The sequence below is a fragment of the Hypanus sabinus genome, chromosome 2, assembly GCF_030144855.1.
Source record: "Hypanus sabinus isolate sHypSab1 chromosome 2, sHypSab1.hap1, whole genome shotgun sequence".
NCBI classification, from domain to species: domain Eukaryota; kingdom Metazoa; phylum Chordata; class Chondrichthyes; order Myliobatiformes; family Dasyatidae; genus Hypanus; species Hypanus sabinus.
This window is the reverse complement of record NC_082707.1, coordinates 129,014,192-129,040,106: the sequence shown is the minus strand read 5'-3', so window position 1 is coordinate 129,040,106 and position 25,915 is coordinate 129,014,192. Positions and strand designations below refer to the sequence as shown.

The following is a 25,915-nucleotide window of genomic DNA, read 5'->3' as shown; positions in this document are numbered from 1 at the left end:
CTAGATGGGAGAATAACTTAGCTCATGGTGGAGTGGTAGAGCAGACTTGATGGGCCGAATGGCCTGCTTCTGCTCCTTTGTCTTGTGATCTTGTGTCGGGAGATCCGGCTTTTTCTGGCGGATGGAGAGTAGATGCTCAGCAAAGCCGTTTCCCAATCTGTTGTCAGGTCTCACCGATTAAACAGATGGCCACACCAGGAGCACTGGATACAGTAGATGACCCCAACAGGCTCACAGGTGAAGTGTTGCCTCACCTGGAAGGACTGTTTGGCGTCTTGAATGTTAGGGAGGAAGTGTAGATACAGGTATGGTATTTGTTCCACTTATAAAGATAAGTACCCGGAGGGAGATCAGTGGGGAGGGATGAATGGTCAAGGGATCCTTGAAGAAAGTGGAAAGTAGAGAGAGGGAAAGATGTGCTTGGTTGGGGGATTCCATTTGGGATGGTGGAAGTTATAGAGAATTATGTGCTGGACGTGGAGGTTGGTGGGTGAAGACAAGAGGAAGCCTAACCCAGGTGGTGTGGCAGGAGGATGAGTGAGGGCAGATATGTGCAAAATGGAAGAATGCAGGTGAGGGCGGCATTGATGATGGAGGAAGGTAAGTCCCTTTCCTTGAAGAAGGAGGACATCTCATTAGTTCTGGAATGAAATGCCTCATCCTGGGAGCAGATGTGGTGAAGACAGAGGAACTGTGTGAAGGGGAGGACAAGTGACACGGTGGGAAGAGGTGTAGCCCAGGTAGCTGTGAGAATCAGTGGGTTTGCAAAAGATATCAGTGAATAAATTGTCTCCAGAGATAGGGACTGAGAGATCGAGAAAGGGGAAGGAAATGTCGGGTGATGTCAACGAGTTAATGACAAGCTCAGCGTGAGAACAGGATGCAGTCCCAATGCAGTTGTCGCTGCAGTGTAGGAAAAGTGGTGCAGTGATATCAGAGTAGGCTTGGAACATGGACTGTTCCAAGGAGAATATGAGACTGTGTCCCTTCAGTTTGCATTGCGTCCCATCCCGGCAGTGGAGAAGGCAGCTGACTGACATGTTGGTGTGGGAATGGGGAGCGGCATGCAACCGGGAGCTTGAGATGGCCATAGGGGAGAGCGTAGGTACCCTGCATATTGGTCGTCTAGTCTGTGCTTGGTCTCACCGATGTAGAGGAGGCCCGAGAAGGAGAGCCAACTTCAGTAGACAAGGTTGGAGTTCACAAATCATGGTATCTAGTTAATGGAAAATAAACCACCTGGGTCTTCCTCTAGACAGCTATCCCTCAAAGTTCCCTTGCAAGTTTATAGGGTGGATTGAGTTCAACAGCCACAAGGTAAAGCTCTGTAAAGCTCTGGTTAGACCACGCTTGGAGTATTCTGTTCAGTCCTGGTCCTCTCATAAAAGAAAGGATGTGGAAGCATTAGAGAGCTGGTAGAGGAGATTTACCAGGATTGGAGAAAATGTCTTATGATGAGTGAGTTGGGGCTTTTCTCTTTGAAGTGAAGGAGAATGAAAGGGAATTCCCTTTCATTCTCCCCCACTTGACAGAGATGTATAAAATTATAAGACTAATTCCAGACGACGTCCTGATAAGGTGGATGGAGGAAGGTTTAGGGGAGATGTCAGAGGTAGGTGGTTTTGTACAGAGAGTGGTAATTGCCTGCGATACACTGCTGGGGTTGGTGTTTGAGGCTGATACATTATGGGCATTGAAGAGACTCTTGGATAAGCATGTGGATGAAAGAAGAAGAGGTGATTATGGGATACGTGGGAGGGAAGGGTTAGATTGATCATGGTCATCACACTATCATGGGCCGAAGGACCTGTTCTGTTCTGTACTGCTCTATGTTGTATGCTCTAGGCAGCTTTATTTCTTGAGCATTAATTACCAATTGCATTCGGTACTGATGCACCATTAAACTTCTGCTGTTCTGTGTGTGTTACTGAAGATGAAACCATATAAATCCAACCATTTTCTCCAGCAACATCTATTCATTGTGCTGGACCACACCCACGACTGACAGGGCCTTTGTGTTTGTCGATGCAGGTTCCCTGAGCCCGATCCCAGCCACACACTGGAGGAGCGGGTTGTGCACTGGTACTTTGGTCAGCTGGATAAGAACGGCAGCAACAATATCCACAAGAAGGAGATGAAGCCGTTTAAGCGCTTCCTGAGGAAGAAGGCCAAGCCAAAGAAATGCGGAAGGAAATTCACCGATTACTGTGACTTGAATGAGGACAAAACCATTTCGCTGCACGAGTTGAAGGGATGCTTAGGAGTGAAGGAAGGAGGTGGGTAACTATGTAATGGTCAATCATCACACCCGAAGCCAGTACAGTAACAATGACCAACCACCACCTTGTGCACTTCAACATTAGCATGGTGTATAAAGCAATCCAGCCAGATATCATTTGAATGGGAATAGGCATTCCAACTAATAAAATCTCTTGTGCTTTTTTTGCTGGGTGTGGAGGATGTATCCAACCTGATCTTCAAGCCCTGCCTCTCTGCGTTGCATTTTGCAAATCTTACGGTTCTTACTTCTTCGTTCTCACTTTCTAAATGCACCCATTCACTCATTGACCAAATAGCCTTGTTTACTGTTTATTCTCATGGTCACTCTGGTTTAACTGCATCAGAGACATCCCTCCTTCCCTGCAGCTGAAGGAGCTTCTTTCGTCTCTTTCCCAGTTCTTGTGAAGGGTCTGTGTCCTGAGAACTTAGCTCTGCTTCTCTTCCCAGAGGTGCTGAGTATGTCCAACATTTTCTGTTTTACAATAAACATATCATTCTATCAGCCTAGTCAAAACTCTCAAAAACAAACCAAAAAAATCCCACAGATGTTGGAAATCTAAAGTTAAAAGTAGAAGGGTACTCAACAGGAGAAAAATAAAGTTAATATTCTAGGTTTATGACCATTCTGATGATAGGTCACCAATCTGTAGTATTAATTGTGTTTCTCAACTGTTGCTGAATGTCCTTAATTCTGTAGATATCCTGATTCATTGCTTGCAATTTTTGTTCATTGACACCACAAACATCTCTGAAAATACTTACAATATTAGTTTTGTTCCCTCTTTTCATACTTGAGCAAATTTATCAATGCTTTCATTATCCATAAGTTACTCCTGGTGTAGGTGGGGAATAGGAGAACTGGAGTGGAGTTGACGGACATGGGAGAGAGAACATCTTGTAGTGTGCCTGCTCCAATGTTTAGATGTTTCAGACATAATAGAAAAGAATGTAAAAGAGGTGGAGTTGTACTACTGATCAGGGAGTATTTCCCATTTGCATTTAGAGGAAACATCCAGGAGGATTCGTCCACGAAACCAATATGGGTAGAACTCGGGAATAAGAAAGGTGCAATTGCTGTACTAGGGTTTTGTTGTAGACCTTCCAATTGCTAGAGGGAGATATAGCAAAAGATAACATAACAGGGTTGTTATAGAGGGAGAATTTAATGTCCCTGGTATTGACTGGACTAGACACCAGTGGTTTAGTTGAGGAAGAATTTGTAGGATACATTCAGGAGGACTTCTTGAAACAGCATATCGATTCTCCAACCAAGAAAGGAGCCACTCTAGACCTTGTATTTGGAAATGAGCCTGCTCAGGTGACTGGAGATTCAGTGGGGAAAAGTTTTGGCAACAATGCTCATAACTCTTAAGTTTTAAGATAGTTATGGATAAATATGAGACTGAACCTTGGCAGACAATGTTAAATTGGGAGGACTAATTATAACAGTTGGGCTGGCCGGTGGTGTAGTGGCATTAGCATTGGACTTTGAGGTGGATGATCTAGAGTTCAAACCCAGCTGGGTCTGTGCAGAAGAAAGGCCTGGCAATCTACTTCCGTACCTTGCACTACACTATCCATAGGGTCGCCGCGAGTTGATGGCGAGTCTACAGCACTCACCCACAACAATTACAACAGAATTAGATCGGAACTGAGGAGAGTAGATTCAAAACACCCATTATTTGGTAAATCCATATTTGACATGTGGGAGTCTTTTGAAAACCATCTGGTTAGAATTCGAGTTCAGCATTTTCCAGTAAAGATGAAAGATAAGGATAGCAAAATTCAGGGACCTTTAATGACAAGAAACATTGTAAATTTAGTCAGAAAGTGAAAGGAAACTGATGCAAGGCTTAGAATATCAAAATTCAGATGAGGTCCTTGAGGAATATAGAGGAAGCAGGAGTGCTAAAGGATTACCCTCGCCAAGTAGGGTTAAGGAAAACGCTACGGCAGTTTGGATGGCTCGGAAATGGCTCAAGGACCAAGTGCAGAATTTATTACCAGAGCCAAAGGAAGTAGGCAAGATATTAAATGAGTTTCAAGGAGATGGACACGGATGAGAGTGAGAGATGGTGAGTTCTAGTGCTGTGTTCATATGTGAGGAAGTGTTGACGTTGATACGGGGGTGGTGTTAGATCTCTTGATGAATATTAAGATGGATGTCCCCATGAGGGGATCTATGCCATGATACTGAGAGAGGCAAAGCTGGGGACTGGTGGGGCCTCGCCTGAATTTTTTGCTTCTGGTAACTTCCCGGAGGACTGGAGAATAGCCAATGTTGTTTCTTTGTTTAAGAAGGGCACCAGAGACGAACTAAGAATTTATTCAAACTGCAAAGTAAAGTCTATTATCAGAGTACATACATGTCACCACAATCTACCCCGAGATTCTTTTTCTGCGATCATACTTAGCAAATCTATAGAACAGTAGCTGTAAACAGGATCAATGGACAACAAACTGTGCAAATACAGATATAAATAAATAGCAATATATAATGAGAGCTTGAAATAACAAGGTAAAAGTGTCCTTAAATGAGTGTAGTTATCCCCGTTTGTTCAAGAGCCTGATGGTTGAGGGGTGGTAATTGTTCTTGAACCCAATGGTGCAAGTCCAGAGGCACCTGTACCTTTTACCTGATGGCAGCAGTGAGAAAGGAGCACGGCCTGGGTGGTGAGGATCTTTGACGATGGATGCTGTTTTTCTACGGCAACGTTTCATATAGATGTGCTCAATGATTGGGAAGGTTTTACCCATGATGCACTGGGCTGAAACCACTACCTTTTGCAGGATTTTCCACTCAAAGCTTTTGGTGTTCCCATATCAGGCCGTAATGCAGCCAGTCAGTACACTTTCCACCACGCAATATAGAAGTTTGTCAAAGTTTTTGATGACATACCGAATCTCCAGAGTCCTGAGGAAGTAGAGGCGTGCTTTACTCGCGATTGTATTTACTGTATATGGTGAGTCCAGGACAGGTCCTCTGAGGTAGTGACACCCAGGAATTTAAAGTTACTGACCCTCTCTACCTCTGATCCTCCGATGATTACTGGTACGTAGACCTCTGGTTTCCCTCTCCTGAAGTCTAAAATCAGCTCCTTGGTCTTATTGACATTCAGTGAGAGGCTGTTGCTATTACCACCACTTAGCCAATGTTTCAATTTCCTTCCTATGTGCTGATTCATCACATCTTTTGATACAGCCCAGAACAGTGGTGTCATCAGTAAGCTTGTATGTGGCGTTGTAGCTGTACTGAGCCGCACAGTGTAAAGGGAGTAGAGCAGGGGGCTAAGTACACAGCCCTGTCATGCTCATGTGCTGATGGAAATTGTGGAGGAGATTTTTTTTGCCAATCCAAACTGACTGGGTCTGCAACTGAGGAAATCCAGGATCTAATTGCACAAGGTGGTTTGGAGGCCCAGGTCTTGGAGTTTACTGATTAGATCTGAGGGGATGATGGTGTTGAATGCTGGGCTGTAGTCAATGAAGAGCATCCTGATGTATGTATCTTCGCTGTCCAGATGTTCCAGGGTTGTGTGAAGAGCCAACAAAATAGCATTTGCTGTAGACCCGTTGCTTTGGCAGGTGAATTGGAGCGGATCCAAGTTGCCACTCAGACAGGAGATGATACGCTTCAACACCAGCCTCTCAAAACACTTCATCACTGTGGATGCAAGAGCTACTAGGGGATGTCATTGAGACAGGTCACCATGCTCTTCTTCAGCACCAGTATGATTGAAAACCGCTTGAAGCAAGTGGGTACCACACACTGTCAGAGTAAGTAGTTGAAGATGCCCGTGAATACACAAGCCAGTTGGTCGGCACAGGTCTTCAGTACTCGGCCTGGTGCTTCGTCCAGACCGGATGCTTTCCTTGGATTCACCCTCTTGAAGGCAGCTTGCAAGAGAGTGAATCCAAGGACAGAAGGGTCATGGGTCAGTGAGCTTGACAGTGGGAATGGGGAAATTCCTATCAGCAGGATTTACTTGCAATGGGAAAAGCATGGCCTTATTAGGAATAGTTAGCATAGCTTTGAGTAGGGGAGGTCCAGTTCCACAAGCTAGATTGAGTTTTGTGAGAAGATGATGAAGGTGACTGAGTGTAGGGCAGTGGACTTCCGTAAAGAATTTGATCAGATCCTTCGTGGTAGGCTGATCCAGTAAGAGTAGTGAGTTGGTAGGTTCAATTCAAAACTGGCTTGGCCATAGAAAACGATGTAACAGTAGAGACATGTTATTCTGACAGGACGTCGGTAATGTTCCACCAGGATCAGAGCTTGGACCTTTGTAGTTGGTAATACATAAATGATTTTGATTGATTGGTAAGTTAGCAGGCAACACAAAAACTGGTGGAATTGCTGACTGTGAGAAAGGTCGGTGGGCCAGCGAGCACTATTTTTATGCAAATTCTAACCTGAACCATTTGACTGTGCACACATTCCCATCGACTCCTCCCAGATCCTACCACTCACCTACACCACACTCTGATGACAGTAACCAGTTACCCTCACCCATGGGAGGAAACCCACAGCAAATCAGAATTGAGTCTTGCTAATCACTCTTAGATGGAATGAAATATTTTGTTTTACAGCAGCAGTAGAGTGCAAAGACATAAAATTACTATAAAAGACAAAAGGAATACGATAATAGTGTTCAGAGATTCATAGACCATTCAGAAATCTGATGATGGAGGGAAAGCAGGTGTTTCTGAATCACTGAGTGTAGGTCCTCCTCCCTGATGTTTGTAGTATGAAGAGGACATGTCTCAAATGAGGAAGGTCCTCAATGAGGATACGACCTTCCTAAGGAACTGATGTCTTTGATGTCATTGATGGTGGGGAGGGTTGTGCCCATAATGGAGTAGGCTGAATCTATAAGGCTCTACAATGTCTTCTGATCCTATGCACTGGAGCCTCCATACCAGGCTGTCATGCAACCAGTCAGATTGACAAGAGTCTTTGATGATATACCTAATCTCCTCAAACTCCTAACGGAGCAGAGCTGTTGGTGTACCTTCTTTGTGATTGCACCAATGCCTTAGGCTTAGGACAGGTCCACTGAGGTGATGAATTAAGCTGGCCCACCCTTTCCACCACTGACCCCACAATGAAGACAGGTTTTCCCCTTCCCGAAGTTCATGATCAAATCCATGGTCTTGCTGATGATGAGTGTGAGGTTGTCGTTGCGGCTCAACCAGCTGATGTATCTCACTTCTGTACAGCCCCTTATTTGAGATCTGGCATCAGTGACGTCGTCTGAGACTTTACAGATGGCTGTTTGAACTGTGTGGCTAAGCACAGACGTGCGTGCAAAGAGAGCAGAGCAATGAGCTAAGCATGCATACTTGAGAAACGCCTGTGTGTCAGCAAGGAGGAGATGCTATCGTCGACCCAGACTGCCTGTGGTCTGCTGACGAGAAAGTTGAGGATCTACTTGCAGAGGGAGGTACTGAGACCCAGGTTTAGAATCTTGGGGATTAATACTGAGGGGATAAAGTGCCCAACAGTGAACAAGGATTCCCAAGTTAATCTTTCTTCGCAACTGAATGTATGTCTTGTTCTCAAGTAGTTGGGTATCGAGTTATCACACTGTGGACTATATAGCAGAGTTTAGCAAAGGCTGGTCCAAAGGTCTGAATTCAACCGCCGGGCACTTGGCAGCCACTTACTTGATACCAGTTGCATTTGGGGCCACTTGTAAGAAGTTTGAAGTAACCCCTGTCCAGATTAGTTCATTAAGAAACTGCAGGGCTTGAACTTAGGTGCTGCGCAGTTTCTGTTGGAGCATTTGACACTGAGGGCAACGAAGGGAACAGGCAAAAGATGCCAAGCAATGCTGAACAATGTTTCCAAGATAAAATTATGATAGTTATTCTTAAAAGTTGTTGGAGAACAGCCAAGACAATTTGCCAGGAGAAATGTTATACATGAAAGATTTTTTTTTCAAAGGCAATTGGAATGAAATTTATGAGTTACAATATTTTAAAATGTTTGGATTTTGAAATATCAAAATTAGTTTGATTCCAAATCAGTAACAGAATGGTCCAAATTTGTCTTGAGAATTGATGGCTATTAAACTTGTCTTTTTATAGCACATTTTAAAAACGTCATTAATTTTTACTTCACCGCATTTGCAGACTAAAATACGAAAAGCAATGCACCCTGCCAGCTGATGCCCTCATCTGGCTTTTCAGTTCTATGAAACATTAAATATTGCAGATCTGACTTTCACATACAGAATATACTGCACTTTGTAATTCATTGTGAAACACAACCTGAAGCTTCTGGCAGCACGTTAAAGCATTATATAAAGGAAATGTTTTATTTTCATTAAGTTTGCCCACCAAGTATTTTCCTTGATCATCGCCAAAGTGGTCACGGTTCAGAAACAAAGTGAGAGATGTAATGAGGAAATAGAGAATGAGGGACACACAAAATGCTGGAGGAACTCAGAACTTGATGAAGGGTCTCGGCCGGCAATGTCAACTGTTTACTCTTTTCCATAGACGCTGCCTATCCTGCTGAGTTCCTCCAGCCTTTGAAGATGCAAGTAAGCCAAGCATTCACCATGACAGAGGTCAATATATAGAGGAGCATCACTGTTAGAGGACTGACTGTATCCAGTATGTTACCGCACATGTATCCTCAATTGTTCAAACTAGGCTAATCTATTTATCAATTTAGTCCAGTATCCCAGTCAGGTATTCAGTCATCTTTCATGAATGTATCTGTGGGCTATATGACAGAGTTTACCAAAGGCAATCCCACTTGTCTGAATTCAATAATCTATTTATCAATAACTGCTGTCTAGTCAATCATTCAATTATTTTTGGACAGACCTACATCAGCCAATAAACTGGCACTCATAATTCGCAGCAACCAGGTTAATAGTTTAGCAAAATCAATAGTCTCCTAGCCTTGCTTGCACTTAATAGATTAGGGCCTTAATTTGGTCTAATGTGCACGGGCACAGGACTTTTCCCAAGGCCACTATCCCATCCACTGTGTGAGTTAACCAAAACCAGGCATAACATCCCCGATGCAGCCTGATACCAGAGATTTGCACGCTAAATTGATATCCATCCATTTATATTGATTGTTTCTGTCAATGCAATCTAATGTCTGTTGACTTAAATATAATTTTCTCTATATGAACACTTGAGCTCACTTCCGTACATGGAGTTTGCAAATTATGGATGATGTTTGCAGAGTCCCACATTCAATCATTGTAGTTAATAATCAGCCGGACGGCAGTATCAGCTAATTGACTTGCATATGAAAATATTATTCACTCCCACTGCCTCTGCTCCTTCTTTTGAAGACCTCTAATTTTTTAACTCCTGTCAGCTTATATTGTTATACCTGGCACACCTTTGTTACTGGGAGTGAAACAGCGTACATTTTAAATTATAGACAGGGGGCCCTCAGTTAATGGGCAATATGGGAATGGTTGTTGTAGAGTGCAGCTTGTTGGGTTTTGGAATAAGGTAACTTTAAGGCAACTAGACTGCTTTAGTCAACATGTGCAAGGCTGCCATTGCCTGCGGTTGTGTATGGTGAGGTGTTTAAGAAAGGGCATTAGATTCAGAAGTAAAATGTACGAAAGCACCCATTAACGAGTTGCACCAGAGTACAGGGGAGAATTTTAAAAAAGAACAGTTTAATTAGCATTAGTGTAGGTGTGTGTTTGATTATTGGTGTGAGCTGTTGGGCTCCCTCTCATCTGTCGCAGGAGCGATCTCTCCCCTCTCTCCCCTCTCTCTTGTGAGAGAGCCAATCTGAGATGTTGGAGTGTTAGGATGGACAATAGTTTCTCATGGACTCTAGATCTTGATCTCTTTCAGGTTGGGGGGCTTTGGTACTGCTTGCATGGTGGGTGGAGGGGTCGATGCTTCTGCTGTAGTAAATGGGGGGGTCAATGTTTCTGCTGTAGTAAATGGGAGGGGTTGATGCTTCTGCTGTAGTAAATGGGGGGGTCGATGCTTTTGCTGTAGTAAATGGGGGGTCGATGCTTTTGCTGTAGTAAATGGGGGGTCGATGCTTCTGCTGTAGTAAATAGGGGGTTGATGCTTCTGCTGTAGTAAATGGGGGGTCGATGCTTTTGCTGTAGTAAATGGGGGATCGATGCTTTTGCTGTAGTAAATGGGGGGGGTCGATGCTTTTGCTGTAGTAAATGGGGGGTGGATGCTTTTGCTGTAGTAAATAGGGGGTTGATGCTTCTGCTGTAGTAAATGGGGGGTCGATGCTTTTGCTGTAGTAAATGGGGGATCGATGCTTTTGCTGTAGTAAATGGGGGGTCGATGCTTTTGCTGTAGTAAATGGGGGATCGATGCTTTTGCTGTAGTAAATGGGGGATCGATGCTTTTGCTGTAGTAAATGGGGGGTGGATGCTTTTGCTGTAGTAAATAGGGGGTTGATGCTTCTGCTGTAGTAACTGGGGGGGTCGATGCTTTTGCTGTAGTAAATGGGGGATCGATGCTTTTGCTGTAGTAAATGGGGGATCGATGCTTTTGCTGTAGTAAATGGGGGGGTCGATGCTTTTGCTGTAGTAAATGGGGGGTGGATGCTTTTGCTGTAGTAAATAGGGGGTTGATGCTTCTGCTGTAGTAACTGGGGGGGTCGATGCTTTTGCTGTAGTAAATGGGGGGGGTTTGGTGCTTTTGCTGTAGTAAATGGGGGGGTCGATGCTTTTGCTGGAGTAAATGGGGGGTCGATGCTTTTGCTGGAGTAAATGGGGGGGTCGATGCTTTTGCTGTTTTAAATGGGGGTCGATGCTTTTGCTGTTTTAAATAGGGGTTTGGTGCTTTTGCTGTTTTAAATGGGGGGTGGATGCTTTTGCTGTAGTAAATAGGGGTTTGGTGCTTTTGCTGTTTTAAATGGGGGGTCGATGCTTTTGCTGGAGTAAATGGGGGGTCGATGCTTTTGCTGTAGTAAATGGGGGGGTTTGATGCTTTTGCTGTAGTAAATGGGGGGGTCGATGCTTTTGCTGTAGTAAATGGGGGGTCGATGCTTTTGCTTTTTTAAATAGGGGGTCGATGCTTTTGCTGTAGTAAATGGGGAGATTTGATGCTTTTGCTGCTGCTTGTGCCTAGGGAGGGGTGTGGGAGGCTTTGGGGTTCTAACATTTTCTGCCATTCATTCTTTGGGGTTTTTTTCTTCTGTTTTGTGGATATCTGTGAACAGTAAGGATTTCAGGTTGTATACTGTATATATTCTCTGATATTAAGTGGAACCTTTGGACTCGATGAAGTGAAGGGCTTGCTTCCATATTGTAGGATTATTATTCTAAAGTAGGGCAAACTAAAATATTAAGACAAATTGTAAGTGATGTTTAAAAAGAAGAGTTAGCAGAGTAAGTGTTGTTCCTGTGAAAAGCGGGTTTGGGGAATTAATAACTGAAAAAACAAGGAGATAATAGTTACATTAAACCATGGCTGCCTGCCATTCTTCGCATAGTGGCTACTGGTAAGAGAAATTGAAAGAGAAGGAGGAACTTGAACAAAATTACAGTCAGAATGGCCGTGATTCTGAGCAAACTCTTGGAGCTGAGGGCTGACAAGTCTTCTGGCCGAGGTGGACTTAATTCTATGGTCTGAAGTGAAGTGTCCAGCGAATTGTTAATGAATAGATTTTTATTTACTCAATCCCTTAGATCCTGCGAAAGATCCCTTGGATTAGAAAGTAGCAAGTTAAACTTCTTCATTGAGAAAAGGAGGCCAAGCAGAAAATGGAAAATGATGATTGGCTTATTTAAATTGGTTTATAGTTGACATGTGGACTGAGGTACAGTGGAGAACTTGTCTTGCGAGACCAATAACAGAAGGCAGAAGGTGCAAAGCAGATGGTGAGGTCAGGAGTACATCTTACTGTTCAGTAAGACAGTGGGATAGAAGCTTGTCCTTGTGCCTGGTGGTGTGTGCCTTCAGGCTTTTCTATCATCTGCCCAATGGAAGAGGAGAGGAGAGGGATTGTCTGGGGTTTTTGATATTATTTTGGCAGCTTTAACAAGGCAGCGAGAAGAGTAAATGAAGTCAATGGAGGAGAGGCTGGTCTCCAAGACAGACTGAGCTATGTCCACAACAAACACGAGGAAATCTGCAGATGCTGGAAATTCAAACAACACACACAAAATGCTGGTGGAACACAGCAGGTCAGGCAGCATCTATAAGGAGAAGTGCTGTCAACTTTTCGGGCTGAGAACCTTCATCAGGACTAACTGAAAGGGAAGATAGTAAGAGGTTTGAAAGTAGTGGGGGGGGGGGAGGGGGAAATGCGAAATGATAGGAGAAGACCGGAGGGGGTGGGGTGAAGCTGAGAGCTGGAAAGGTGATTGGCAAAAGGGATACCGAGCTGGAGAAGGGAAAGGATCATGGGACGGGAGGCCTCGGGAGAAAGAAAGGGGGGGAGCACCAGAGGGAGATGGAGAACAGGCAAACAACTAAATATGTCAGGGATGGGGTAAGAAGGGGAGGAGGGGCATTAACAGAAGTTAGAGAAGTCAATGTTCATGTCATCAGGTTGGAGGCTACCCAGCTGGTATATAAGGTGTTGTTCCTCCAACCTGAGTTTGGATTCATTTTGATAGTAGAGGAGGCCATGGATAGACATATCAGAATGGGAATGGGACGTGGAATTAAAATGTGTGGCCACTGGGAGATCCTGCTTTTTCTGGCGGACCGAGCATAGGTGTTCAGCAAAACGATCTCCCACTCTGCATCGGGTCTCACCAATATATAAAAGGCCACACCGGACGCAGTATACCACACCAGCCGACTCACAGGTGAAGTGTCGCCTCACCTGGAAGGGCTGTCTGGGGCCCTGAATGGTGGTGAGGGAGGAAGTGTAAGGGCAGGTGTAGCACTTGTTCCGTTTACAAGGATAAGTGCCAGAAGGGAGATCGGTGGGAAGGGATGGGGGAGACGAGTGGACAAGGGAATTGCGTAGGGAGCGATCCCTGCAGAAAGCAGAAATGGGGGGGGGGGGGGGGAAGGGAAAGATGTGCTTGGTAGTGGGATCCCTTTGGAGGTGGCGGAAGTTACGGAGAATTATATGTTGGACCTGGAGGCTGATGGGGTGGTAGGGGAGGACAAGGGGAACCCTATCCCGAGTGGGGTGGCAGGCAGATGGGGTGAGGGCAGATGTGCGGGAAGTGGGAGAGTTGCATTTGAGAGCAGAGTTGATGGTGGAAGAAGGGAAGCCCCTTTGTTTAAAAAAAGAAGACATCTCCTTCATCCTGGAATGAAAGGCCTCATCCTGAGAGCAGAAGCAGTGGAGATGGTGGAATTGTGAGAAGGGGATAGCATTTTTGCAAGAGACAGGGTGGGAAGAGGAATAGTCCAGGTAGCTGTGAGAGTCTGTAGGCTTATAGTAGATATCAGTAGATAAGCCGTCTCCAGAGAGATGAAGACAGAAAGATCAAGAAAGGAGAGGGAGGTGACGGAAATGGACCAGGTAAATTTGAGGGCAGGGTGAAAGTTGGAGGCAAAGTTAATGAAGTCGACGAGCTCAGCATGCGTGCAGGAGGCAGCGCCAATGCAGTCATTGATGTAGCAAAGGAAAAAAGGAGGATGGATACCCGTATAGACATGAAACATGGACTGTTCCACAAAGCCAACAAAAAGGCAGGCATAACTGGGACCCATACGGGTGCCCATGGCTACACCCTTGGTTTGGAGGAAGTGGGAGGAGCCAAAGGAGAAATTATTGAGAGTAAGAACTAATTCCGCTAGATGGAGGAGAGTGGTGGTAGAGTGGAATTGGTTAGGTCTGGAATCCAAAAAGAAATGAAGAGCTTTGAGACCGTCCTGGTGGGGGATGGAGTTATATAAGGACTGGAAGTCCATGGTGAAAATAAAGCGGTGGGGGCCAGGGAACTTCAAATCATTGAAAAAATTCAAAGCGTGAGAAGTGTCATGAACATAGGAGGGAAGAAATTGAACAAGGGGGGATAAGACAGTGTCAAGGTATGCAGAAATGAGTTCATTGGGGCAGGAGCAAGCTGAGACAGACAGGTTTGTGGATCTTGGGTAGGAGGTAGAAACGGGAAGTGCGGGGTGTGGGAACTATGAGGTTGGTGGCAGTGGATGGGAGATCCCCAGAGCTGATAAGGTTGGTGATAGTATAGGAGACAATGATTATTGTCCACAACACTGCAGTTTCTTCCAGTTACATGCATAGCTGTTTTCATATCGAGCTGTGATTCATCCAGACAGGATGCTCTCTATGGTGCAACAACTGAAAATTGGTGTGTCAAAGGTAACATGCTACAACTCTTCAGCTTTCTGAGGAAGTAGAGGCGCTGATGAGCTTTCTTGGCTGTAGCGTCAATGTTGTTGGACTAGGGCAGTCTGTTGGTGATGTTCACTCCTAGAACTTGAGGTTCTCAACCCTCTACATTCCCCGTCCTGGAGTCAATGACCAGTTCTTTCATTTTGCTGACATTGAGGAAAATATTCTTGTGATGATACCATGCTACTAGGGTCTCTATCTCCTTTCTGTACTCTGACTCATCATTATTTCAGATATGGCCCACTGTGGTGGCTTCATCTGCAGACTCACAGAATCTGGCCACACAATCGCAAGTGTATAGGGCGTGGAGTAGGGGGTTGTGGACACAGCCTTGTGGGGATAATCGCAACAGAGGAGTTGCTGCCTATCATTACTAAAGCAAAGGTTGGTGATGAGACCCAGGTCTAGGGGTTTGGAGGTGAATTTGCTTGGAATTATGGTACTGAAGGCAAGCAGCAGTCAGCAATTAATAGTAAAGCATAGGTATCTTTACTGTCTAGATGCTCAAGGGATGAGTGTCGGACCAGGAAGGTGGTGTCTTTGTAGACCTGTTTTGTCAGTAGGTGAATTGCAGTGGGTTGAGGTTGTCTGGGAGACTGGAATTGAAGAGGATCAGCCTCTTTAAGCACTTCGTGATGGTGCCTGGCTCATTGCATGGTAGTCATTAATGACATTACCATGCCTCTCTTCAGTACCGGGGTGATTTTGGTGGTCTTAATGTGAGTGAGAACCTTGGACTGAAGCAGGGAGATATCTCCATCAGCTGATCTGCACAGCACCTAAAGACACGACCCACAAGCACCATCTGGGCCTTTGCTTTCAGCAAGTTACACTCCGGAGTCTGATCTTACTTCCACAACGGTGACTGAGGGTTCAGATGCATTGGAGTCAGGATGTACTGTTGGTGATGATGCTGTCTGACTTTGTCTTGTAGCCTGAAATAGTGTAGTATGTAACCCCCCCCCCCACCCCCCGGCACAACTGATAGTTGAGCTGATACCCCATTTTGGGCTGGTAAAGTTGTGAAGAAAACATGAAGCTAAAAATGATTTGGATGAATAAAGTGAGTGAGCAAAGATCAGACGAATGTGAAATAGTTCTTTTTAGCAGCAGAGTCAAATACTGTTGTGGTGAACTACATATACCTGTCTGGACACGACCCCTGCTGACTGCTCCTGTGGCTCTTCCCACAGACCCCTGTATAAAGGCGATTGAGGCCTCTCTGTCTCCAGGATGTAGTATGGTGGTCACTCACTGCTTGTTCCTTCTTCCAGTCAATAAAAGCTGATATCTCGCCTTCACGTCTCAGAGTGAGTGCAGTCTCAGGGATGAGTCTCAGTGAGTCTCAGAGATGGTGCATCAACTGTATTATCTGAATGGTGGGCAATGCAAAGTGATGGGTGTCATAATGCCTGATTTGCAAAAAACTGGTATACAAGTACATCCAGCAGTTAGGAAATCTAGTGGGATGTTGTTATTTCTGGGGAAATAATGGTTCACTTGTGTAGGATCTGTCAAGGTTTCATCAGGTCGTCTATATACGGTAATAGTCTCCACATTCAGAGGAGGATGTTAAGGCATTGGAAGAGTTCAAGAAAGGTTTACCAGATTGATACTGGAAGTGGATTGTTGTCCTATAAGAAAAGGATAGACAGGCTTGACTCACCCTTTGGAATTCAGAAGAGTGAAAGGGAGCTTGATTGAAACAAGTGATCGTGAAGGGCTTTGTCAAGATGGATTTGGGGAGGATGTTTCCTTGTGGGGAAAATCTAAAATCTGGGTCAGCACTTAAGAATGAGGTCACCTTTTTTAAAGCAGAATTTTTTTTTGTCTCCAAGGTTTGATAAGTACTTCTTAAAGAAGATGGTGCTGTGCTAGTGGCAGCTTGTTGCTGTAAGAGGGTGCAGAAACAGAATATTCAAATATTTTAAGATGGCTGGAGGGATTATTGATGAGCAAGGGAGGGGGGGGGAGATGAAAGGTTACCACGGGTAGGTATGGATGGAGATTTGAGGTCACAAATCAGATCAACCATGATCTTACTTAATTGGCAGAGCAAGTTGAAAGGATTTAGCAGTATCTTCTTACTTCTGGTATTAACTTGTCTTGGGAACATATTGAAAAATAGAGTTGCCACAGTCTATAATAACTGACTTATCTGAAAAACAAAAGCAACAGGGCTGACTTCCTTTTATTTACATAAAGTGGATCCTACTCCAGTTTTCAATCTGCCATTGGACCTTCTTTAACATGCTGAAATTTACTAAATTAAGAGTTATCTCCACTAAAGACTTGTATATAATAGAGAAGTCAATTATTCAATTAAGTTGGTGACTTTGACATTTTTGAAAAAAATATTATTTAATTAACTGTTAGTGCATCTTTTAAGCTTTTTATTTCCAGACTGAGAAGGGGAAACAGTTTCTTACTAATGTCACCACTGAACTACTGCTCTGAGATGTGTACAGGTTTAAAATGTTGGTTGATCTTCATTCAGGAAAATACTTCCAAAGTCAAAGGTCAGTTTATTGTCATGTGCACAGATGTACTGGAAATCTTCCTTGCAGCAGCATCACAGGCATAGCATTCACAATAGAAACATAAATTATTCAATTAATGACACAATTAGAACAAAAACCAATGGCTATTGTACTGGAATGTGGCCAGAGTTTTGATATACTAAGGTAGTGATTAGGGTTGTACAGGTTCAAGACCTGAATGAAGAGAAGTAGATGTTCTTGGAGTCGTGGGACTTCAGGATTCTTCATTCCCTGCCCAATGGTTGTTGCAAAAGATGGTGTGGCCCAGCTGGTAGACATACTTGATGATAGATGTTGCCACCTTGCGGTATCCCAGCACATAATTGTTTATGTGCTTGTAAAATCAATGTAAAATTGCATTTGCAACCATGTCAGTACAAAAAAATACTCAGCAGTTTGTGTAGAAAATGTAGAGTGAGGAACAGTTCAGGGTCCTTGTGAATGACTTTTCAACATACAGACAGTGGTGTAAAAGAAAGATATAAAGGCTCATCAATATCTTTGATTCTCCTCTGTAAAATATGGCTTTTTAGACAGTCCAAGTTTTTAAGTTCATTCATAGGATATGGCAAGGCCTGTACTGCCATTTACTGAGGGCTGGCCTACTTCAGAGAACAAACCATCTGTACTGTAGTGCGCCTGAAGTTACATAGGGAATTTCAGGTAAAGAAGGGCAGATTTCCTCTCATGTAAGGCATTCGTGAAGCAGGGACGATTTTGTGATGATTTAAAGGTTCAAAGGTTCATTTTAGTGTCAAAGTATGCATGCACAATACAACTCTGATATCTGTCTTCTCCAGGTAGTCATGAAATACAGAAAAATTTTGGGGGTTGTTGAAAGAAAAGACATCAACTTCCTCGAGCACGAAATAGAAAAAGAGACAAAACGTGCAAATCTCAAAACCCCCACTCTCTCCCTCACAGAACAAAATAGCAACAATAGCATCAAATCCCTGTCCCCCTTCACCACAGAGAAAACAGAAACAGAAACAATAACATCAAACTCCTGACATCCTCACTCGCAGGAAAGAACAGTGACATGAACATCAAAACCCCCAACCCCCCTCTCACATTGAAAAACTAACAGATCACCCACCTGCCAATCAGCCACAACCACGAAAACACCAAAAAAACTGAAGGACTCCAATGTAAAGTACAGTCCAATAATCGCCTAGATTTCAGAAGGGCAAAAACATCTTCCAGTCAGTTCCAGTATTATCAAAACAAAACTTTAAATTCCAGATTGACTTTTTAATTGAATTTAAGTTCCTCAGCTGATGTGGTGGGATTCCTAATTCTACAATTAACTAGTTGTAGAGTCACAGCGTAATACAGGAGGGAAACAGGCCTTTCAGCCTAAATAGTTAATGAAGACCACAGCATTCTCCCTGCTGGTCCCAGTTGCCAATGTTTGGCCCATAAGTCTCAAAGCCCTTCCCCTCCCTGTACTTATCTGAATGCATCCTAAATGTTGCAACGTACCCACCTCAACTACTTCTTCTGGCAGATCATTCCTTCTGGCACTCACTACCCCTCAGGACTCTTTTAAATCTCTCCCCTCTTGTATCTGTCCCTTCTAGTTTTGAAGTCTCCATCCCTGAGAAAGACTATGATAATCTATACCCCTCATAATTTTATAAGCTTCTTTGAGGTCACCTGTCACTCTCCTACGCTCCAAAAAATAAGGATCCAGTGTGGCCAACCTTTCCGTATAACTCAGGGCCTCTGGTCCAGGCTGTATACTTGTAAATTAGGAAACATTGCCGTCACCGGTAAAAGTTGCTCAAAGCAAAATGCTTGCTTACTCACTGCGTGTAAAGACAGATTTAGGAAATAACTCAGTAGTCAACATGGAACAGAATGTAAAATATCATTCTTTTGCATGTAGTCACCAAAAAAGCATCTTACAGTGTGTAAACAGGACCAATGTGAAATGTGTTTCAGATTATGGGCAAGCAAAACACAGTGGCAAACACCAGATTGCTGGCGTCTCTAACTGCTTGGCCTTATTATTACATTGCTTCAGTCTAGGCCTTGTGGTGAAAGGATAAGATGCTAATTAAGTTTCATGCAGTTAGTTGAATTTGGCACTTTCAGGCAACAGTAAAGCAGAGATGGGAATTTTCCTCAACAATTTTATTGTAAATGCTCAGACTTTGATCATCAGTAATGACTACAATTCATGCAGTGATTGGTAAAACATGGCTCAAAGTCTTGACAACAAGCGGACAAGGAAAATATGTACTGTCCATTTCGTTTAACAGGAACCTGTTGAGAGGATGGAGTTTTATTCTTTTCTTTCACAATGCATAGAACAAGTGATTTGCTTTAATTCATGCATTTCGGGGAAGATAAATTTCCACGTTTTTCATTTCTTGTAAAAAAAAAATTGAAAACAAAGGTGAACTTGTTTGTGTAACATTTTTCTGGTATTTGAGCATTGCAAGATTGTTACTGTAAAAGCAATCCATTTAAAAAGGATTTTTACAGAGCAGCCCACACAAAATGCTGGACAAACTTGGCAGGTCAGGCAGCATCTTTAAAAGTGAATATACAGTCAACAATTTGGGAATTCAGTGAGACCCTCCCTCTCTGCTCCCCCTCTGTGCTTCCGAAATGTCAACTGTTTATTCATTTCCATTGATGTTGCCTGACATGCCAAGTTCCTCCAGCATTTTGTGTGTGTTGCTCTGGATTTCCAGCATCTGCAGAATCTCTTGTGTTTATGATTCACTACCATTTTTACCTAAGGTTATCCATTTATTCAAACTTAACTTCCCCAGCTGCTGTAATGGCATTTTTACTCTGGTTGTGAGGCTGTTAGACCAGGTCTCCATTAAAAGCTCCTCTACTACGGCACTATGAAAAAGCTAGGAATTGTCTGTACTCTTGTCGGGTATAACTTGTATTATTGCTTTTTCCTTCAGTGTTTAGCCACTGCTCATTAGGGGCTTTAATATTGAACATCAGCAAGCTGGTTCGGAAGTAGGAACTGTCAAGAACCTCTGAATTTCCCTCTTGTCAGGGTCTATATTGATGTTACTGAGCTTATCAATCACCATTATCAATGCCTCTGTCAATAACACTGGACAACAAAGGTGTTGCTTCCTCAGAATTTCTTTTTGTTTATGATAGACTGCTTGAAGCTGAACATAATTTCAGACTACTTGTATAATGTAGGAATTTGGATAAACAAAAAATTAACTTTTATTGAATATATTGTGTTTAATTGCATAATAATGCTGACGCTTTGCAATAGATCAACTAAGCTAAAAATGTTTTGTTGATGACTTTAATTTGTCATCAGTGTCTGAGGCTTAAGTGTCCAACAACAATCAGGCGGCATTAATGGACTCCAGTTGCTCTGATAACGTTTCTCTGTGACTACAATGTCCTGGTGAAACCTTCCACTGTGTTCGTCACTGACAGCACCAAGATTTGCAGGGAAGAAGCCTAAATGGGAAAGCAGAAAATGAATATTTAAAGCATGTTGCACTTAATGGTTTTGTATGCTTGAAGCGTGATGGCATCAAGCTGCACGTAGTTTGGTGCTCTAGTAGTTGTCAAGAAAATTTTCAAACGTCCTTGAATGCCTTCCATGCGATTTTCTCCGGTCCCACTAGAAGTTCTTGAAATTACCTGTTACTGTTGACCTTTTTGTATCGTGGCACTACAAAAATGCTTTCCTTAGTTTTGGCATCAGTTATTCTGACTTGAATTATGAATTGAAATAACAAATATAGGTGAAAAAGATGGTGTGTGATAGGGAAATTTCAAGATGATTTTCACGAGCAGCAGCCCAAAATCCATGAGATACACCCAAAAGTATTCAGGAAGCAAAATCTTTTTTTTTGTCTAGTGTAATGGGACAACCAGCTAATGTTTAAACTTATTATCTCTTTCCTTCCTAGGGAGCAGTGTGGGAGGGCTCTCAAATGGAAGGCGACAAGGAGCAAATCCCTTCAGTAAGTTGCTGCTTCTCTCATGACTGGTTGTTGCTGGTGACAGCGATCTGACTCTTGGGGATGGGTGGTTGATGAGTGCAGAGGAGAACTCACAGAGCCCAAGTCCAGGGTTGCACTGATACCCTGCTTAGTGCCCCACCGATTTGCTGTAGAGGGCTTGGTCTCGGGACCTGAACACATGCATTGTAATTTAAAAAGACATTTCACTAGGGTGTGTGCTCTCTGTGGCAGGTTCTGCAGACGCCGTGGCAGTGAGGTGGGCATCTCATTGCTGCTTGGCTCTGTGTGGAGTCAGCTACTGAGGTAGTGCACGGCTTGCTGCAGATGGGAGGGATCCAGGCTGCACCCTATCCGGCATGGCCAGTGTGGACCATTGCAGGCAGCTACTGCTCCCTGTGTCACCCACCCGCTCATCTCACCTACTGTTGGGTGTGATGGACGTCGTCTCACTCTCCACCCAGAGGTTTTTCCTCAAATAGTAACGTTTAATGGCCAGTGGCCAACATTCAGCTTGGGAAAAAAAAAGAAAACCCTTCAAATCAGTAAAAGATGGACAGTCAAACAGCAAGGATGGATAGCAGTTTCCATCTCACCCAAAAGGAAATGATGAGGGAGAGTTTAGGACTCGGGTAGGCTGGGCTGATCATTGTTGTCACCACTAGGGAGGGCCTCCAGGCAGCCAGTTCATGTTGCCTTGGTGAATTATTCCACACTGATCTCCTTGACCATCTCGTTGCTGCATCTCGTTGCTGCACCGAGTTGAGCCCTCCTGCAGGTTCCCATCTCAGCACGACCACCAGTTCCCGTACCTCTTCCCATGGGCACTGGTTCTATTAGCGCCCTCCGGTTACTGAAAAAACACCTTGTGTGCTAAGAATGGTACTGGTGTATTTTGTTCACATACTTAGCCCTTCTAAGAAAAATGGTGTTACAGGATTTTGTAGCTGCTGCTAAATTGCCACGGTCTGCTGGGGCTGTTGAGTTAGGTGGACAGAACTAATTTCTTTCTCTTAAGTTAGATCTGTGGAAAGGATTATCCCCAAGCTTCATTGTGATGGGTGGCCTTTGCATTGTATGTCGGGTATCACTTCGCAGGAGGGAGAATGGGGGCAGGGAGAGACAGAAATTCTTGGTACATGGGTGGTGGGAAACAAGGAGAGATCAGAATATGCAATGCACAAAATGCTGGAAGAACTGACTCAGCTAACCGGGCAGCCTCTGTGGAGGCCAATGAACAATCGACATCTTGGGCCAAGACCCTTCATAAGAATATCTTGTATTTAAGAGTTTCATGGAGGAGGGACAAGTGACAAAGTGCAGTACTTTAGGTTAAAGGTTTTCAGCATGGAGACGCGTTGACTGAAGTATTATTGTAGGTGATTGTGGGATAGGAGAGCAGGTGCATTGTTGGCCCAAGTGAAAAGGGAAAGAGAGTACAGGAAGTCCAACGGTGGAGTACAGTTGGGAGGATGGAAGGTCCATATGGGGAACACTTATCCACCAGTCATCCATATATTTAATCAAGCTGAAATCAGAAAATCTTTCGAAGTAACCAAAGCAACATGGCTAACAAATCTGCAACATTATCTGTTTTGGAGAAGTAATTAAGCGATAGATCAATCACACTGAATCAAATGCTTCATTCTTGCTGGTGTCTGCAACTCCCTGTTTCCCAAGAACCTACGTGACAGGGGACAGAGTCTGCAGAAATGGAAATGTTTCATTGCTGCTATAATGTTTTTGTAACCTCTCGATGGTTTGTTCAAAACCTAAACACCAGATAAGAACTGAGGGGAAAGTGAGGTTAAATTTAATGCTAAGACGGTGATTGATTAACTGTCATTGAGAATCAATTAATTCTACTCAAGCTGTTGAAAGAACAAGAAGGAAAAAAACAAATAGGAAAATAAAAATGGATATTCAAGATCAGAACGACTTAGGAAATCCTCCATTTCCCTTGCTCAGAACATCCAAAACTATCAATGTATTTAGGTAAAATAAAGGCTGTGTTGATTGGACTAGTGGGGAGGATGGATCATGTGGGATCCTAGGTGAACTAGCTAACTGGATAAAAAAAAATTGGCTTGGAGGAAGGAGGCAGATAGTGGAGGGTTGTTAATCAGATTGACAGTCTGCAACCAGTGGTATTCTACAGAGATTGGTGGTGAGTCCACTATTGTTTAGCATCTATAGTAACGACTTGAATGACAATGCTGTTAAAATGGCTAATAGATTGTGGAGGACACCAAAATTTATCTGTTGATACCATTGTCCCAGCATGCCACCACACTGCAGATTGTACTGGTGACAACAGACTGACTGATAGGATGTGAGAAGGAGAGGGTCTCTGATATTCACAGTCTATTTCTCAGGGTAGGAGAGTCTAAAACTAGAGGGCATAGATTTAAGGTGAAAGGGAGGTTTTTTCATACAGTGGGTGTGAGTACACGGAGGAGGCTGTAGAATGGGTATAATTACAGTGTTTAAAAGAAGACATGGATGGGAAATAAGTAAGAGGGATTTAATCCAATTGGAACCAGCTCTGATAGAGATTTTACCATGGATGAGTTGGGCCAAAGGGCCTTTTTCTATGTGTAGAATTGTATCACTCTGATAATCAAATATACTTAGCCTGGAGCTGTTTCATTCTTTCATACTGTTTCAAAATTGATCGTTCTACTTCTCCCTGAAGCTTCAGCTTAAACTCTTGAGTCGGAATTTGCTGTCGTTGTCAATGTCATGGTGGCTACTCTGAATTTTTAAAGTATCTGTGTGGCAAATTTCCAAAATGCCTGTGACACAAACTGCGCAGGACGATTCAGCAGTATTTTTCATTTATCAAGTGGGCTGCATGATTATGGAGAAGTGGAGGAGGAAGCTGGGTTAAGAGAAGTGTAAACTGGGGTGGGTGCGTTCGGTATCAGATTAGATCCAGTGAAAGGGAGAAGGAAGGAAAAGAAGATTGGTGTAAATGTAGGTGGTAACCTTCCTGATTTAATCTGGACTCTCCCAAACTCCCAAGGCTCTGGGACTTTGATTGCAAACCCACCATGCTGCGCTTGTACACCCTAACTTGCATCTTTCCAGTTAATCAGATGTCCATGATTTAAAGCATGCCAGCTGAAACCTGGTAAGCTGATTCCGGATGTAGGATCAAAACAGGAATGAAGGCAAAAGGGAAGTTCAAAAAAAGCCTTTAAACTCTCCATTGATAATCAGTCCTTGGAGGAATGAGTATGCAGTCTTAATAAAAATTTTCAGTGCCAGAGAAGTTAATTACAGAGCATTAATTAATAATTGTTATTAGCATAGAATATAAGATCTGGGAATTATTATTTTACCAGTTCATAGAATATTTGCTAGGTCACACCTGGGGTATTGTGCCCACTTCTGGTCATCACCAAATAGAAACGATGTTGTATTGAAGAAGGTGCAAAGGATATCTGGCAGGATATTGCCTGGATTGGAGAATTATGGTTCTAAGCAGGGACTGGAGCAGAAGAGTCTGAGGGATCACTTGATAGAGGTGTACAAAGTTATCAGGGACTGATAGGTTATACAATAAAAAATCTTTTTTCACATGGTGAGGACGTCAACGACAAAGGGCATGGCTTTGAGGTGGGATGTTTGGAAGTGATTGGAAGGATAACTTGCCCCTCCCACCGTGAAGCTTTTACTAAGTTGCGTCTAGAATACTTGTCTGAAGAGCTAGTGGAAACTGTGTTCTCACAATATTTAAGAAGCAGCTAGTTTTGAACTTCCTATGCTTAGGAAGTTGCAGACCCAATGCAAGTAGATGGGGTCGTCAGGACCAACGGGCTGTTTCTATGCTGAACAACTCTATGACTCTATTTTGCTAGGTGAAGCAATTTCAACTTTCATTTGGTTCTTAAAGTTGAAATACTTTATCTAATTTTTCTTCAAATTGAACTTAATTTTCCATTTGCTACACTTCCAATGACGAGGCAAAGATAATAGTTCAGCAATTCAACCCTTTCAGCAATTGCTGGATACCCACATTTAATCACACACCAACCCCATGCCTGAAGCTGTTGTATCACTGGAGTTCTGACCCTCCAAGGCCAGAACATGTAATCTAATCATGTGCACTGGGCAGAGCTCATCAGGGTCTAGCAGGAGCTCAAACGATTTGCCACCTTGCTCTTTCAAAATGACTAAATAATTTGGTTGTAAATATCCATCTGTGGGAAAGAGTCAACATTAGAAGTGTTATGTAGATCTGGAGCTTGAAGAGTTTTGAGTGAGCTGCCAATTTATTTGAGAGTTATATTTTGACTTGGACCATTTAATTTGTTAGCACATTCAAGTAATTAACAGTCAGCTGTATTTGATGATAAAAAATGTTAACATCATAACAAAATACTGGAAGCATTGGAGGTTCAGAATGATCTGGGTGTTCCAATGCAAGAAACACCAAGAGTCAGTATGCATGCCCAATACATAGTTTGAAAGGCAAGGAGCATATTGGCCTCTTTTTTGCAAAGGGATTAGATTTTATGCACAGGGAGGTTTTGTTATTATTGTATGAGGTGTTGGTGACGCTAAACCTGGACTGTTGAGCACAGTTTTGGCACCCTTAGCTAAAAAAGGGATATAGTACGCTCAGAGGAGGTTTATCAAGATCATTCTTGAGTGGACAGTGTAATCCTGTCAAGAGAGGCACAGTGTTTCTGAGTCTGTGTTCCTTGGAGTTTAGAAAGATGAGGGGTGATCTTATCCAAGCAAATAAGACCCTAAGAGAACTTGACAGTGAGAACATCTCAATATCTATCCTAATGGATGAGTCAGGGACAAAGAGGCCTACCCACAGGGTGGTGAATATG

At 43.4% G+C, this 25,915-nt stretch overlaps 1 protein-coding gene across 5 annotated transcripts in view; it reads left to right on the top strand.

Annotated features, from left to right (window-relative positions):
* Positions 1-25,915, top strand: part of smoc1 (SPARC related modular calcium binding 1) — a 229,340-nt gene that overhangs the window by 190,859 nt on the left and 12,566 nt on the right. For 3 of the 5 annotated variants that reach the window (XM_059954878.1, XM_059954873.1, XM_059954867.1), the window contains exons 11-12: positions 2,032-2,276; positions 21,018-21,071. In XM_059954878.1, the coding sequence (XP_059810861.1) occupies positions 2,032-2,276; positions 21,018-21,071 (299 nt within the window). The remainder of the gene's footprint in view (positions 1-2,031; positions 2,277-21,017; positions 21,072-25,915) is intronic. The other 2 variants (XM_059954891.1, XM_059954885.1) reach the window with 1 other exon arrangement.